Source organism: Emys orbicularis, chromosome 20 (genome assembly GCF_028017835.1).
Source record: "Emys orbicularis isolate rEmyOrb1 chromosome 20, rEmyOrb1.hap1, whole genome shotgun sequence".
In the NCBI taxonomy this organism is placed as follows: domain Eukaryota; kingdom Metazoa; phylum Chordata; order Testudines; family Emydidae; genus Emys; species Emys orbicularis.
Window position 1 is genome coordinate 17,603,848 of NC_088702.1, and position 17,260 is coordinate 17,621,107.

The following is a 17,260-nucleotide window of genomic DNA, read 5'->3' on the forward strand; positions in this document are numbered from 1 at the left end:
GTTTAGATGACGAGGTCCCAGGTTCGATCCCTGTTGCTGATGCCCCACTAGGGGCTTGACCTTACAAGCTGGAGAGTCTAAACCAGGTTTGGAATGAGGATCAAATTGCTTCCCAGTTACTGCAAACCCATTTTCATCACCCGTTGTTGGGTCAGCCCCAGGCGCCTGAAGCGGACGGAGGTAGGGAGTGTCGGCTTTGTGTAGGGACGGCTTGTGCCGAGCAGAGAGACCTGTGTGCTGTTGGTGTGGAGTTGTGCAGGATGCTGGGTCCCACCCTTCAGCTCCACATGGTTTATTCTTTATTACTGATATTACCGTAATGCTGTGGACCCCCAGTCACAGCCCAGGGCCCCGCTGTGCGAAGCACTGTATGTTGTTATTTATTAGGTGTATTATGGTAGTGTCTGGGAGCCCCTTTCATAGATCAGGACCCCATTGCGAAGGGCGCGGCACATTATTATTTATTGTGTATATTACAGTAGCACCTAGGAGCCACAGTCACATACCAGGACCTATTGTGCTAGATGCTGTACGTTATTGTCTGCTTTACCATGGTGCCTAGGACCCCTTTGCGTTCAGTGCTGTATGTTATTTACTGTCTGTGTTATCATGGCCCCCAGGACCCCTTTGCGCTAGGTGCTGTACAGAACAAGCTGCTCCCCATCCAGGTTGCCGGCAGCCAGCACTGCATGTGCTTCCCCGTGCTCTGAGTTCCACTCCTAAGCTACTTTGCGCCAGCCAGGGTGACGCTCCCCCTGCTTTTAGACACCAGGGGCTGGCACTTCCCAGCAGTGCCTCCTGGAGTTTTCCGGGCGCACCCGAAGCAGCCCTGCCAGTGGGGCCCACGCGTGGAGGAGGCCAGGACTCAGGGCTGGCCTGGTGTCCGTGCCCCAGAGCCAGGTGCCTTGTGTGCTCATTGTGGATGTGCCCCTGCTGTAGACTCCAGTTCCTTGGGTTGCTGTGGGTTAGTCTGATCAGGTCCCTCCGCTGTCTCCCAGCGGGAGTGGTTGGGCATCGTTCCCTGGGGCAAATGGGCCTGTGGCTGGGTCCTTAGGATGTTCCCAGGAAGCTGCTCTAGTCCAACGGCACCAGCCATAAACTCAGCGAGATGACGTAGTGCGAGGTGGCCACTGCTGGGGCCCAGACAAAAGGGTTTGATGTGGCTGTCACCCCCTTCAGGCGAGGCATTGTCTGCAGCAGCCTCACTCAGCCGTTCCCAGCCCCAGCTAAGCCTCCCGCAGTGAGCTGTTCTCCTTTCCCAGCCAGCTCCCACCTGAGCTGGGCTCTCTCCTTTCACCCCCTCTCCCCAGGCCTGACACCTGCTGCCAGTAGAGCAGTACAGCCCCTTGCTAGCCCTTTCTGGCCAGCGGGAGGTTTGTACACTCCGTGCTGCCGAGGGAAGGATGGCGGCGATTCCATCCCAAGCAAGCAGGGCCCTGGGACTAGAGCTTCGGCTGGGAGGCCTGTAGAGAAGCCCTGTCAAGGGGGATGCTGTGGCGGATGCCTGGGTTTCCCATTGCAGTGTGCCCATGTGCCGTTCCTCCCCCAGGTCCAATCGAAGGTGGCCTGGGGCCTGCCTGCCGCCTCCATCTCAGGGTAACGAACCTGGTCAGGCCAGGACCCTGCCTCCCTGAGCCTTTCCACCTATCCTTTCTTTCCCTGCACATGCCCCCACAGTGTTGCACGGCTCTCTGGCGTGTGCGGGTGGCATTGTGGTGTGAGGAGACCAGTCTTGGCCGGTAGCAGGTGCCGATGGGGCTGACTGCTCAGCCAATGGATTCTGGTGGAGCTAGAATGAAGCCTGGTTAGGACCTGCTGGTTAAGCAAAGTCTCCTACACTTGATTCCTTTGTTTGGGTCTTTCAGGACTCTTCCCCACCCCTGTTTTATTCCTGCGGCGTGTCTTTGCTCCATAGGCAGCCTCTCTGCAACCCAGAGAGTGCTTGTTAAGTGGCTGCTTCCACTGAATCTCTCAGAAATAGTTAGCAATGTTGCTGGGTTCTCTGTCATTGTTAGGGTCCAGAGTGAACAACCCAAGAAACAGGCTTTTCCACTCTAGCTTGGCCAGAAACCGTAGGCCGAATGCAGGGATCCCTGCGGAAGGTTCCTTGGCCCGTGTTCTAGAAAAGACTGAGCAGGATGGATCATCGGGGTCCCTTTTGGCCGCAACTCCCTCAGTTGGTGCGAGCAGACTCTGCTTGGGGTCTGGGTGTCTTTGCAAGGGGGCTCATGTTTGGTGGGAAGCAGAATGCCTCGTACGGCTGGATTTCCTTCAGAGAGGTAGCTGGCCTGGAGGCAGTGCGTGGGCGGTGGGGGACTGCCAGGAGCCTGGCTGTGGCCCGGCCTAGCAGGCGGGCTCCCGTTGAGTGGCAGCACAGCCCTGCCCATGCAGGGCAGGCCAGGTTGCTCAATTGGTCACACTCCTGTCCAGCTTGCTTTGGGGCTGTCGCTCAGCTGTTCATCTCGTCAGTTTCCTCTTTGCCATTTTGTTCAAACAGCTGCCTTGATCCCAGCCCCCCTTCCCCGCCGTCCTTCCCCGACCTCCGGTCTCGCCTGCGCACTGCAAGGACAGCTTCCCCGGGAGGGACAGGGAGCCGGGGCTAGTGCCCTCCATTCGCTCCCCCACCTTCACAGGCTCTGTGCCGGGAGCAGCTGCCCACGCCAGGGGCAACTGGACACTTTCCCCCATGGTGATACCCTCCAGCATTGAGGTGCCGCCGCCTCCCGCCATGTTGCTGGCACTGCAGACGGACTGGGGCAGGAGGGAGCCCGCGTGTTACCTGCCATCTTCCCGCTGCCACAGGCAGCCATCCACAGGTGGGCCCTGGCACTGGGCGGTGGGGGATCGCTGGTGCCTGCCTCATCCCTGCGTGGTGGACATGGAGGCCAGGGTTTGTGTGGAAGGGTTGGGAGAGCAAGGACTGAGGTGGCTGGGCAAGCAGGGCTCTGTGAAAAGGTGGCCAGCGGGTGCCTCGAGGTTGCACGCTAGTCCCGTGTCGTGAACTTCTCTCTGAACGATCTGGATGTGGGGGTGAGCAGCCAAGTGACGAAATGTCTGGATGCCTCAGTTATGGGGCTGACACAGGGCCAGGGAGGGGTGCGAGGAGCTCCAGAGGGAGCTGACTGAGCTGGGTGAAAGAGTACCTTGGTGGGAGACAGAAGTCAAGTTTGCTAAATGCAAAGTGATGTGTCCAAGAGGGAAAAACTGAAACCGCTTGGACACCGGACAGGCGTGGAAACGACCCGCGAGCACTCATTGTGAGCAGCTCGGTGGAGAGTTCCACCCACTGCCCAGCTGCTGCTAGAAAAGCCCCGTCACGTCTGGGCACATAAGGGCTGCGCTGGGGAATGTTAACAAGGGAGACTTGCGTCTCTGCCCCCTCTTTGTAGAGCAGTGGTGCAGCCTCACCTGGAATAGTGTGTGCATTACTGGGCTCCCCAACTCGGAAAGGATACTGCAGAACTGGGATGGGGAGGTGTCAGAGGAAGGGGATGAGAATGATCTAGAGCTTGGAAAAACTGGAGAGAGACGGGGATTGTTACTGTAGAGATCTGTAAAGTGATCGGTGGAATTGAGAAAGGGTATCGGGAGTGTCCGTTCTCCCAGCCTCACAGCTCAAGGACTAGGGGGCGTGTGACGAAATTGAAAGATGGGGAAACTGCAAACCCATCTGAAGAAAGGCTTTGTCATCAACTGTATGATTGGCCTGTGGAACTGCCTGCCACTGGATGGTGATAAAGGGACGACTAAGGGGGGATATGATAGAGGTCTATAAACTGATGACTGGTGTGGAGAAAGTAAATAAGGAAGTGTTATTTACTCCTTCTCATAACACAAGAACTAGGGGTCACCAAATGAAATTAATAGGCAGCAGGTTTAAAACAAACAAAAGGAAGTATTTCCTCACACAATGCACAGTCAACCTGTGGAACTCTTTGCCACAGGATGTTGTGAAGGCCAAGACTATAACGGCTCAAAAAAGAACTAGATAAATTCATGGAGGATAGATCCATCATTGGCTATTAGCCAGGATGGGCAGGGATGGTGACCCTAGCCTCTGTTTACCAGAAGCTGGGAATGGGCAACAGGGGATGGATCACTTGATGATTCCCTGTTCTGTTCATTCCCTCTGGGGCACCTGGCATTGGCCACTGTGGGAAGACAGGATACTGGGCTAGATGGACCTTTGGTCTGACTCAGTGTGGCCGTTCTTATGTTCTTATGATAAGTCCAAGAACTCAACAAGATACAAAGAGGGGATTGGCATTTCTGTGGCTAATAGGAATGGCCAGAGAGAACATAATGGTACCAAAGTGGGGCAGGGATCTGAAATCAGCTGCTTTGCAGCTTCAGCTGAGCTCTCTGAGACCAGGGTGAGAGCTATTATGGGCACAGGTTATCCCCATCTGCTGCTGCAGGGGGTTTGCACCTTCCTCTGAACAATCTGGTGCTAGCAAAGATGGGATACCTGGATAGACGACTCCTAAGGGCATTCTGCGCCAACCAAATAACAATCCTGCGCACAATATTTTAAAATTCAGTGCCGATAGGACGGGCTCTTCATTGAACCCACTGAAATAAGCGGCTGCATTGCTCTAGGTCTGCTATGGATCTGGCTGGTGGAGGAGAATTTAAGGCCAGAGGGGGTGTGGCTGCACCCAACCCTGACACAGCGCAAGGACCAAGCCTGCCCCAGAAACACCCCAGGACCGTGTCCCTCCATGTCAGGTTCACCAGGTGTGGGCAGGCAGGCTCAGCCCGGCGGGATCCAGGTGTGGGTTGAGAGGGTTCTGTGTGGGGCAGTCTGGGTGCGAGAGGCGCTCTGGATGCACAGGGGCTTGTTGGGGGGTTCTGAGTGCAATGGTAATGGAACTCTGCGGGGGGGGGGGTGTCCAGGTGAAGGTGGTTGGGGCTGAGAGGGGCAGGGTCTGGGTGTGATAGAGCTTGGCAGGGGGGGTTGGGTGTGGGGGATTCAGTGAGTGGGGGGTCCAGATGCTGGGAGAGTGGGGCTCAGTGAGGTGAGGATCCAGGTGCAGCCCGCTGGGGCTCGGTAGAGTGGGGATCCAGGTGTGGGTGGCTCTTCGGGATGGTTCAGGTGAAGGGGGAGTGGGGCTCGGCAGCAGGATTGTGGGTGGGTGTGGGGGGGTGAGGCTCGGCGGGAGGGTCTGAGTATGAGGGGATCTGGATGCATGGGGGGTTGGGCAGATGGGGGACCAGCTCCCCGTACAGTGATCTCTCCCCCTGCAGCTGAGGAGCAATGGGTGGGGAGTTTGCAGAGCTTCCTGCAGCCTGGAGAGAAATCTGGGGGTGGGTCTGACCTGGCCCTGGATGCTGTGCAAGGGAAGAGGAAGTCTCATCCTCCCAAGCCCAGCTGGAACTAGGAGCTGAGCCCAGCACAGGGTAGGAGCCAGCAGCCGGGTCTTCACCAGTCCCGTCCCCTGCCCCACAGTGATTTACCTCTCTGCCGGCTGCCTTGGGCACCCAAAACATACTGCTGGGGAGGGTTGCATGCCGCTCTTGGGGCTTCTCTGTCAGAAAGTCAGTTTTCTGCAGGAAAGCAAAGAAATCTGCAGGGGACATGAATTCTGCACATGCGCAGTGGCGCAGAATTTCCCCAGGAATAGTAGATGGGCCTAGGAGCTGATCCACTCTGGCTGCTTGTATGTTCCTATGGCTTTTTCGGGATGCTGGTCAGATGGGGAGAGGAGCTGCGGTCGCTGGGGGAGCTGGGGGTGGGTCCCAGGTCTCTGTTGACCCACAGGGTGGCCTCAAGGCATATGTTGGGGTGTAGAGGCTGGCAGGGAGGAAGGGACTTGAAGCGGATGTTGTAGGAGTATCATAGGTAGCCCATCACCCCCCTAGGGGAGCAGGGTTGGGCTGGGACTGGCCTTGTCTGTCCTGTGGGGGGGCGGATCCCAGAGCCAGGGGCTCAGACACGCCCTGGCACCCTGCCCCTGCGCTGTGTGGGGGGGATCCCAGAGTCGGGGGCCCTGGCACCCTGCCCCTGTGCTGTGTATGGGAGGATCCCAGAGCCGGGGGCTCAGACACGCCCTGGCGCCCTGCCCCTGCGCTGTGTGTGGGGCATCCCAGAGCCGGGGGCGCTGGCACCCTGCCCCTGCGCTGTGTGTGGGGGATCCCAGATCTGGGGGCCCTGGCACCCTGCCCCTGTGCTGTGTATGGGAGGATCCCAGAGCCGGGGGCTCCATCTTTCCATAGCAATTGGCTCTACTTCCTCCTCACCGCCCCAATCAGCTGCCAGGATTGCCTTGCTCCCTGGGGGTTAAAAATAACCCCAGCAGCTGTGCTGCTTGGGACCCCACCCAGCCTCCCAGCTGGCTCTCCGGTGGCGCTCAGCCAAGTGTTGGAACGGGTGGCAGGGCCCCTCCCCAGGCCTGGCGCACAAGCTCCTCAGCTGGCGCCAGGGCAGCGCAGGACGCAGGGCCCCAATCCCAGCCTGCATGAGCTCCTCGCCTGGTGCCCGGGTGGTTCACAGGGCCCTGATCCCCACATGTGAGCTCCTCGCCTGGTGCCCGGACTGGTCACAGGGACATGATCCCCGGGCGTGAGATCCTCGGTTGGTGCCTGGGTGAATTGCAGGGCCCCGATCCCTGCATGTGAGCCCCTCGGCTGGTGACCGGGTGGGTCAAACGGCCCTGATTCCAGTGCGCGAGCTCCTCGGTTGGCGCCCAGGCGGGTCCCAGGGCCCTGATCCCGGGGCATAAGCTCTTCAGCTGGCACCTGGGCAGGTCACAGGGCCCCGATCCCGGTGCGCCAGCTCCTCGCGTAGCACTCAGCGGGTCGTGGGGCCCCAGTCCAGGCGTGCAGGATCCTGGCCCGCGGGTGCCTCAGCAGGCGCGAGGATAGCATGCCCCAGCCCTGCTCTCTGCCCAGGGGCCTTGATTATTCTGGTGGGTGGGAGAGCGCTGGGGCCCCACTGGCCCTCAGGGTTTTGACTCTGGTTCCGTTGAGCGATTTAGCTCATATTTTAAAAACAAAACCAAGGTGGGAAAAGGCCCCGAAATGAACCCAAAGTCCAGGTGACCGTCGTTTGGGGTTGACCAAAACGTTTCCTTCCAAGCAAATTTGTTTCGTTTGACGAGAAAACCCGACAAAGCTTCAGTTTGGCTCGGAACGGAACCAGATTCATTTGATTGTTTTTCAGTTTTTGCAGCCCCTGAACCCCTCCTGTCAGTTGTTCGCTCGGCTCTGGTTGACACCTGGGCCCAGGCCGTGAGCACCAGCCCGGCTGGGACTAGGTCTCCGCAACTCCCAGTCCCTGCACCCGCAAACTAGGGTGCGCTGTTACTTAAGGCTAAGTGGATCCTGGTGGGGCGCAGCTCTGCAGTGGCCATTTGCACCACATGTGAGCGAGCTGATTGGCAACTAATTTGCGTGTGGCCGTCAGTTGAGCGGGTGGGGGGCGCGGAGCGGCATCCAAGTTGGCAGCTGGGTATGGGGAGGAAGGCTGCTGGGTTTTGTATTGGAGAGTGGGCACCGAGTTGGGGACTGCACCATGCAGCGGGAGGGGCAGAGGCGTGGGGATCCAGTGGGGAGGGCAGGCGGGCACTTGGGGATCGAGGAACGGCCGCCGGGCCAAGGACTTGCACTGATCCAGTCTCCATCTCTCTCTGCCCCGCAGGTGGCAGCAGCAGCAGTGCAGGATGCCAGCTGCCGCCCGCCAGCCAGCCTGCCTCTCTGGGCGTCTCCCTTCCCACTGAGCCAAACATGTCGAGCCAGCACGGTCATGCCCCCTTCTCCAGCATCCAGTCCATGGCTGATCACCCGCAGGTACCGGCTCTCCCCGCCTCCTCTGGCCTGGGTGCCTAGAGGGGAGGAGCCAGCTCCAGCAGCAGGGATTCTAGATGCACAGGGCCCGGGCTGACCCTTGCCACGAGACAGACAAACAGCCGAGGAGCCCTGGAAGGGGCTGGAGATCCCCCCCTCCTCCCAGGGAGCCCAGCCTCAGTTGGGATACGTCCGGCAGACGGGCTTAGGGCCGGACGCAGGATCCCTGCTGCCCTGGCACAGCCTGGCCAGCGTCATGGGAGGGCACCGTGCCAGGAGGGAATAGACGCAGACGAGGGAGGGCAGGGGGTGTGCCCGGGGGGCACCCGTCCCTCGCCGTGACCGCCCGTCCGTAATCTCCGCAGATCCTGCCAGACCTGAGCGTCCTGCAGAGGCGAATCCCCCTGACTTTCCGTGACTCGGCCACGGCGCCGCTGCGCAAGCTCTCCGTCGACCTCATCAAAACATACAAGCACATCAATGAGGTGAGCTCACAGGGGTGCGGGGGAGTGCGTTGGCACCAACAGGTGGTCTCGCTTTGGGGCAGCACTGCCCCCCCGAGACCACCGTGACGCTGCGCAGATTATGGGCCGGCCTGGAGCGCTGGGAATGGGCAAAGCAGGGGAGGGGGCCCCCTGGCTTGGGATGCTGGCTCCCTGGGGGTTGGCGTGGGCAGGCTCCCAGACCTGGGACGCCGGCTCCCCCTGTGATAGAAGGTCGGTGCTGACTCTGCCCCCGCTCCCCCACCCCAGGTGTACTATGCCAAGAAGAAGCGGCGGGCGCAGCAGGTGCCCCCCGAGGACTCGAGCACCAAGAAGGAGCGCAAGGTGTACAACGAAGGCTACGACGACGACAACTACGACTACATCGTCAAGAGCGGGGAGCGCTGGCTGGAGCGCTACGAGATCGACTCGCTCATCGGCAAGGGCTCCTTCGGCCAGGTCAGCCCCCCAAACCCTGCCGTACCCCCACACTGCCCCCACGTCCCTAACCCCCCGCTATGAGATCGACTTGCTCATCGGCAAGGGCTCCTTCGGCCAGGTCAGCCCCCCAAACCCCGCCGTACCCCCAAAAACCTGTCATACCCCCACACTGCCCCTACGTCCCTAACCTCCCCCGCCCCCCCGCTACGAGATCGACTTGCTCATCAGCAAGGGCTCCTTTGGCCAGGTCAGCCCCCCAAACCCTGCCGTATCCCCACACTGCCCCCATGTCCCTAACCGCCCGCTACGAGATCGACTCGCTCATCGGCAAGGGCTCTTTCAGCCAGCTCAGCCCCTGACCCCCCTGAATCTCCGCTGTACCCCTAATCCCCCCCAACCCCTGCCGTACCCTCTTCCCCCCCCTTCCTAATTCCCTGCTATGAAATCAACTCATTGGTCGTCAAGGCCTCCTTCACACAGCTGAGAGCTACCTGCATCTGTCACATCCACCCCCAGCACTGGTCTGGCCCCTCCCCCTTCCCCACTCTGAGTCAGGCCGTCCCCCCGACAGCGCTCTGTCCCCCCCCAGGTGGTGAAGGCGTACGACCACCACGACCAGGAGTGGGTGGCCATTAAGATCATCAAGAACAAGAAGGCATTTCTGAACCAGGCCCAGATCGAGCTGCGGCTGCTGGAGCTCATGAACCAGCATGATACAGAGATGAAATACTACATCGGTGAGTGGGGAGGAAGTTGGGGGGCTGGGGGAACAATGGTGAGGGCTGGGATGTTGGGGGGCCAGGTCATATGTTGGGGAGAGGGGAGGTATCTGGGGGCTGGCATGTACCAGGGGCCCGGGTGTATGTTGGAGGGGTGGGGCATATGTCAGGGAGTGGGAGGTATGTCAGGGGGCTGGGGCCTACATTGGGGAGTGGGGGCGTATATCAGAGTGGGGAGAATGTCCGGGGCTCAGGTGTATGTGGGGAGACTTGGGGCATATGTTAGGGAGTGGGGGGGGGTTGTCGGAGCGGGGGCATACGTGGGGAGCTGAAGTTTGTTGGGGAGTGGGAGGTTGTTGGGGGGAGGGGCATATGTTGGGGAATGGGGGGATTTTGGAGGGCTGGGACATATGTCCGGGAGTGGGGGGAACATCAGGGGGCCATCATGTACCTGTGGGCTAGGGCATCTGTTGGGGAGTGGGGGGGATGTTGGGGAGCAGGGGGACCTATATCGGGGGGCTGGGATGTTGATTGAGGAGTGGGGGGATGTCGGAGGGCCGGGGCAGATGTGGGGGGAGCTGGGGAGGTTATACTGAGGACTGCTCCTCTTCTCGTTGTGCCGTGTGGGGGGAGCTCAGCACGTCCGTAAGGTCGGGGGTCACGGTGGAGGGGAAGTGCCCCCCTGGCTGTCCCTCACACTCCCTCCCCCTCCCCCAGTGCACCTGAAGCGCCACTTCATGTTCCGGAGCCACCTGTGCCTGGTGTTCGAGCTGCTCTCCTACAACCTGTACGACCTGCTGCGCAACACCAACTTCCGCGGCGTCTCGCTCAACCTCACCCGCAAGTTCGCCCAGCAGCTGTGCACGGCGCTGCTCTTCCTGGCCACCCCCGAGCTCAGCATCATCCACTGCGACCTCAAGCCCGAGAACATCCTGCTCTGCAACCCCAAGCGCAGCGCCATCAAGATCGTCGACTTCGGCAGCTCCTGCCAGCTGGGCCAGCGGGTGAGTGCGCCGGCCCCATCCCCGAGCTGCGGCTCCGCCCCCTGAGCCATGCCCCAGCCCCGCCCCCTGAGCCATAGGCCCCTCCCTCCGGTGTCATGGCCCCGTCCCCTCTCTGCAACCCCAAGCGCAGCGCCATCAAAATCGTCGACTTCGGCAGCTCCTGCCAGCTGGGCCAGCGGGTGAGAGCACCGGCCTCGCCCCCAAACCACGGCCCCGCCCCCAAGCTGCGGCCCCTGTGCCATAGCCCCACCCCCTGTGCCATGGCCCCAGCCCTGCCCGTGACCCCTGCCCTGCAACCCCAAGTGCAGCACCCTCAAGATCGTTGACTTCGGCAGCTTCTGCCAGCAGGGAGTGTGCTTAGCCCTGCCTCACCCGTCCCCTAGCCCCACTCTGGGGGGACAGACTGCCCCACCCCTACCTCATCCCCACTGCCAGATCCGCACTGCCCTGCTTTAGTGGTTACAGCAGGGGAGGCTGGGAGTCAGGACATGGGTTCTCCCTCAGCTCTGGGAGGAGCATGGGGACTAGTTAGAGCAGAGAGGGGCTGGGAACCAGGACTGGGTTCTATCCCTGCTCTGGGATGCATTTCCCAGCAAAGCACATCAGGGGCTCATCACGCTGCCCCTCATCTCCACAGATTTACCAGTACATCCAGAGCCGCTTCTACCGCTCGCCGGAGGTGCTGTTGGGCATGCCCTACGACCTGGCCATCGACATGTGGTCTCTGGGCTGCATCCTGGTGGAGATGCACACGGGGGAGCCTCTCTTCAGCGGCTCCAACGAGGTGAGGGATGGGAGGGGGAATTGCCACTGGGGCTGTGCCAATGGGCAGAGACCGAGGGCCACAACCCTTCTCTAGGTGGGAGGGGAAACCGCCCTATCGGCGGTGAGGGGAGGACCATGGTGCATCATGGGAGCTTTTGTTTGGGGGCCTTGGGCCAAGCTCCCTGACTGGACTACATCTCCCAGGATGCACCCCATCACTTCATCAGAGCAGAGCATCATGGAACATGTAGTCCAGCCAGGGAGCTCAGCTCAAAGAGGGGGAAATGGGAGCACAAGCCATATAAACTATATCTCTCATGAGGCACCTTGTTGCTTGTTTGGAGGGGGGAGTGCCATAGTTCATCATGGGAGATGTAGTCCATCCAAGGAGCTCCTCTCAGAGGGGAGGATGGGAGCCCAAGCACATGAACATCATCTCCCATGAGGCACCTGTGGAGGGGCAGTTTAATGATGAACGCTCAAAACAAAAAGAACAGGAGTACTTGTGGCACCTTAGAGACTAACACATTTATTTGGGCATAAGCTTTTGTGGGCTAAAACCCACAAGTACTTTTTGCTGATACAGACTAACATGGCTACCGCTCTGAAACTCAAACGAAGCGTGTTTGGTTCATTTCAGCAAACTGAACTATTTAGAGTGGGGTGGAACCAGCCCCAGTGCATCCTGCTTGGCTCCCCTGCTACGCCGTCCTCCCCCCCCCCCCCCCCCCCCCGGAAATGGGAAAAGTTTTGGCAAAATGCAAACTTTTGCCCCCAGGGAAATTTTCAGTTTTTGAAGGAACCACGTTTCCACAGAGAAATCCTCTGGGCGGAAAATTCCCAGCTGGTGGCAATCAGGATGTCACCCCTTCCTGGGGTGAGAGGCTGGGCGCGGCTGCCCTCATAACAGGAGGGAGCGGGGCTGGGTGGGGGCAAGGCTGGCACGGGCGTCCCATGACACGTCCCTTCCTCCCTGCAGGCAGACCAGATGAACAGGATTGTGGAGGTGCTGGGGCTGCCGCCCCCACACATGCTGGAGCAGGCGCCGAAGGCCCGGAAATACTTTGACAAGCTGCCCGAGGGGGGCTGGGCCCTCAAGAAGAACAAGGAGGTCAAAAAGGTAATGAGGGGCCCTGGGGTCCTCACCCCATGGTCCTGAACTCCCCTCCCGCCCCCGCAGGATCTCTGTTCTCCCCATGCACCTCTTCCCGCCATGCTGGCCCTGATGCCAAGCCCTCCCCCATGCTGCTGGGATCACCGTGCCTCCATGCTACCCCTGCCCCCGTGAGCCACCCTATATCCTGCACTGCTCCCTAGCCCCCGCCACCAGGAACCCCGCTCCCCTGGGGCACCAGCTACCTGTGCATTGTCCTCCATCTGCATTTCCCCCACATTGCCCCCCGACTGCTGAGATTCCCATGGCCCCACTGCTGCCCCTCACTGCCTCTCCCACGCCCCACTCCATCCCCACCCTGCTGGGGTCCCCCCCACCAGGATCCCTGCGTCTCATCCCACATCCCCAACCTGCGTCTCCTGCATGCTACGCCACCCACCCCATCCCTGCTCTGCTGGGATCCCCACAACCCCTCTCTGCCCTGCTGGGATCCCCGTGTCATTCCACCCCCCCTCTCCCCCATGTCTTCTGTGCTCCCCACCGCCCTGCCGGGATTCCCGCATGCCCCTCCCATCCCTGCCCTGGTGTCTGTCCCCCCGCCTCCCCGACCCCGTATTTCCTGTACTCTTCCCCACCCTGCTGGGATCCCCCCGCCACCTGCCGAGATACCTACAGCTCCACCCTGGCTGGACTCCTGCATCTCTCCTCTCCTCCTTCCTCTCCCATGCCCTGCAGGACCCCTGCCTCTCTTCCCCCACCAGGATCCCAGCCGGGACCCCTTGCTAAACATGTTTCCCTTGCAGGAATACAAGGTGCCGGGCACACGGCGGCTGCACGAGGTGTTGGGGGTGGAGAGCGGCGGACCCGGGGGGCGCCGGGCGGGCGAGCAGGGCCACTCACCCTCGGACTACCTGAAGTTCAAGGACCTGGTGCTGCGCATGCTGGACTACGAGCCGCGCAGCCGCATCACGCCCTTCTACGCCCTGCAGCACAACTTCTTCAAGAAGACCAGCGATGAGGGCACCAACACCAGCAACAGCAACTCCACCAGCCCGGCCATGGAGCACAGCCACAGCACCAGTACCACCAGCTCCGTCTCCAGCTCGGGTACGGCCCCCGATCCCCTGTCCCGGCCCCCAATTCCCCAGTACCAGCACCACCAGCTCCGTCTCCAGCTCGGGTACGGCCCCCGATCCCCTGTCCCGGCCCCCGGTTCTCCAGCACCACCAGCTCCGTCTCCGGCTCGGGTACGGCTCCGATCCCCTGTCCCGGCCCCCAATTCCCCAGTGCCACCAGCTCCGTCTCCAGCTCGGGTACGGCCCCGATCCCCTGTCCCGGCCCCCAATTCCCCAGCGCCACCAGCTCCGTCTCAGGTACGGCCCCGATCCCCTGTCCCGGCCCCCGGTTCCCCAGCGCCACCAGCTCCGTCTCCGGCTCGGGTACGGCTCCGATCCCCTGTCCCGGCCCCCAATTCCCCAGTGCCACCAGCTCCGTCTCCAGCTCGGGTACGGCCCCGATCCCCTGTCCCGGCCCCCAATTCCCCAGCGCCACCAGCTCCGTCTCAGGTACGGCCCCGATCCCCTGTCCCGGCCCCCGGTTCCCCAGCGCCACCAGCTCCGTCTCCGGCTCGGGTACGGCCCCGATCCCCTGTCCCGGCCCCCAATTCCCCAGCACCAGTACCACCAGCTCCGTCTCCAGCTTGGATAGGGCCCCCAGTGCCCAGCCCCCAATCCTCTACCTCGGGCCCCCAATCCCATGGCACCAGTACCAGCAGCTCTGTCTCCAGCTTGTGTGCAGCCCCCCGTGTCCTGCCCGTGATCCCCCACTGCCAGTGTGACAGGATCTCTGGGGTGCAGCCTGGACTGTGGGACTGCTGTGCCCCCTTAACTCCCCAGCCTGAGCTGTCTCTCACAATGCCTTGCTAGTGACCAGCAGCAAACCCCTCCAGGTGCTGTGATCACTCAGCACAACCACATGTGGAGCCCCACACCCAGCTAGATTGCATGAATGGTCCCAGAGCCGCTCATAAATCACACAGAGAAAGGCACCAGCCAAATCCCCCCAGCTCCCAGCCTTGTACCCCAGAATATACTATCCTGCACTGCTCAAGATGAGCAGTGCAAATTTATTAATTGGTTCACCACTTCCACAGTGGAAAGTGGATACACAACAGCCTTTGTACACCTGAGCAGATTCACCAAACACTTCAGGCAAACTCACTGGTAAAGATAAACAGTAAAACATGTTTATTGACTACAAAAGATAGATTTTAAATGATTATAAGTGATAAGCAAAAAGTCAGAGTTCGTTACCAAAGAGAACAAAATTAGCACACAATCGAATCTTTAACCTGTAAGACACTAGGCAGTATTTAGATCAAGCAGTTTTCTCAACCCACTGGATGTTACAGTTCATACTACACAGGTTTCACCCTTGAAACTTGGGCCAGTCTCCTCTGTTGGAGTCTTCAGTCTTCTCAGTGTCCTTGTTGCTTGCAGTGTAGGTGGGGGCAGGAGAAAGGCCCAGCATGGGGCCCTGTGTCTGTTTTATACCCTCAGTCCCATGTGCTTGGAGAACACAAGTCCAGGCATGTCTGGGGGTTATTGCTGAGTCACCAGGCCAGGTTGAGCAATTCCCCTGGTGTGGCCTTGTGTAGGTGAGCCATTGCGTTGTAGCTCCCTCGCTGGACAATGGCTGCTGATGGGTTGTTTGACACCCGCCCGGCGTTGGTTATCGCCCTGGTTAGTGTCTCTGGGGAGCTAGTATCTGGGTGCTTCCCAAACCCACAGCCAATTTTAGTGACAATCATACAACACAATTCTCAAAACTTCATATGCATTCATGATAGAACAGTGGGTTTCAGCAAATCAGAACCCTTCCCATCATGCCTTACAAGACATGCTTTATATGCAATATCACAATTATAAACAAATGTTGAATATGGGGGTCACAGGGATCACCCCTGGGGTGTAGAGTGTCACAACCACAAGTTCCATCCCCAGCTTGGGTATGGCCCAGACTCCCTGCCCCAGCCCTGGTACAGCTCCTGACCCACCAGCATTGCCAGCTTCATCTCATGCTCTGGTACGGCCTCCAGATCCTTCAGCCCCTGCCCCAGCACTGACAGCCTCTTTCTCCCCCCACAGGCGGCTCCAGTGGCTCTTCCAATGACAACCGCAACTACCGCTACAGCAACCGCTACTACGCCAGCACGGTCGCCGCCCACACCGACTGCGAGATGCAGAGCCCCCAGGTACGGCCCCTAGCCCCCCCTGCCGCCCACGCCAATAGCGAGATGCAGAGCCCCCAGATACGGCCCCCTAACCCCCCCTGCTGTCCACACCGACTGCGAGATGCAGAGCCCCCAGGTACGGCCCCCTAGCCCCCCCTGCCGCCCACGCCAACTGTGAGATGCAGAGCCCCCAGCTACGGCCCCCTTGGCCCCCCGCTGCCCACACCGACTGCGAGATGCAGAGCCCCCAGGTATGGCCCCCCCCCCATGCCGCCCACACAGACGGCAAGATGCAGAGCCACAGGCATGACCCCGCTGTCCCCTACCCTCTCCATCCCCACCACCACAGGTACCCCAGGTACGGCCCCCTTGCTCCCCACTGCCCACACTGACTATGAGTTGCAGAGCCCCCAACATTGCTGACACCCCCAGCTTATCCCCTCCCTGCCCCTTTAGCCCGTCCCAGCCCTACTCCCCTCACCGCTGGCGTCTCTCTCTCTTTCCGCAGGCTCCTCCCCAGCAGCAGCAGCCGCGCCTCTGGGCCGGGGGGGATGTCCCGGCGCCGCCCAGCGACGGCTACCCGCCGATCTTACCTCACAAGCCCACGCCCAGCCAGCCAGCGGCACCGCACTTCCATGGGGCGGGCCCGCACCCGCTCTTCCAGCCGGCCGGGCGCACCCACTACCACCGCCCGCCCGTCTCACCCCACGGCCCCGAGTGCATGGAGCTGGGCCCGGGCCCCCGGCACCTGGACTGCGCCCCTTTCGGCTCGTCGGCCTTCCGGACTAGAGCGGCGGTGGGGGGGCGGGCGGGTGAGGGGGGGCTGCCGCTGGCCTACCCCCCCCACCTGCGCAGCCGGGCGGAGCCCGAGGACTCGGCGCCCATGCTGGGCGTGTGCGTCCCGCAGAGCACGGCAGCCAGCTCTTGATGACTCCTCAAGCCATAACGCTCTTAGGATGCGCCGCCCGGCGGGGGGCGGGCACGGTGCCCACGGATCTTCACAGCCCCGCAAGCTGGCGCCGCCCGCCACCCCCACCTCCATCCCGGGAGCCGGCGCTGCCCGCGGCCCCCCTGCCTCTGGGAGCTGGCCCTGCCCACCACAACCCCCAGGGGGTGGCAACACTCATGGCACCCTACCCTGCCCCGGAGCCAGCACCGCCCACGGTCCCTGACCCGCCCACCTCCAAGCCACCGTGGCCCTTGCTCTCCCATAGAGCCAGCCCCATGCCCACAGCCCTCTGCCCCCCCAAGCCAGTGCCACCCCTGCTGTCCCACTGCTTAGCCCGCAGAGCCAGTGCCCCCTGTGGTTGCCTGGAGCTGGCACTGCCCTTGCCCCCCAGACTCCCCACGGTCCGGAGCTGGCACTGCCCCTCCCTCGTGTCCGTGTGGTTCCTACTGTAAATGGTTCCTCGTTAACACTGGCTCCCTGGGCCGGGTGGGCGCTGGGGGGCCGCCGGCTGGACAGAGGGACCCTCTGCACTTCACGGACTGACGGCCAGGCTGCCCGCCCCACTGTCCAACTGGAATTGCTGCTAAAACCGCCCCCTGCCCCGGGCAGCAGGGCCCTAGCCAATATTTATAGACCCCGGCCCCTCCCACCATGGAGAAGGAGCGCCCTGATCCCCCCCCCCCTCCCATGTCCTGCTGGGAGAGCCCCATGCCCCTCTTGCCCTGCCCCACCCTCCTCCCCCTCCAGGGTGGTGTGAGCCTCCTCCCCT

At 61.2% G+C, this 17,260-nt stretch overlaps 1 protein-coding gene across 1 annotated transcript in view; it reads left to right on the forward strand.

The window, feature by feature from the left end:
* Nucleotides 1–16,470, forward strand: part of LOC135892363 (dual specificity tyrosine-phosphorylation-regulated kinase 1B-like) — a 37,263-nt gene extending 20,793 nt beyond the window's left edge. The window contains exons 2-11 of the mRNA XM_065420091.1: nucleotides 7,640–7,788; nucleotides 8,151–8,270; nucleotides 8,538–8,726; nucleotides 9,298–9,445; nucleotides 10,145–10,431; nucleotides 11,069–11,215; nucleotides 12,176–12,316; nucleotides 13,114–13,417; nucleotides 15,457–15,563; nucleotides 16,051–16,470. Of these exons, the coding sequence (XP_065276163.1) occupies nucleotides 7,640–7,788; nucleotides 8,151–8,270; nucleotides 8,538–8,726; nucleotides 9,298–9,445; nucleotides 10,145–10,431; nucleotides 11,069–11,215; nucleotides 12,176–12,316; nucleotides 13,114–13,417; nucleotides 15,457–15,563; nucleotides 16,051–16,470 (2,012 nt within the window). The remainder of the gene's footprint in view (nucleotides 1–7,639; nucleotides 7,789–8,150; nucleotides 8,271–8,537; nucleotides 8,727–9,297; nucleotides 9,446–10,144; nucleotides 10,432–11,068; nucleotides 11,216–12,175; nucleotides 12,317–13,113; nucleotides 13,418–15,456; nucleotides 15,564–16,050) is intronic.
* Nucleotides 16,471–17,260: the final 790 nt, after the last annotated feature.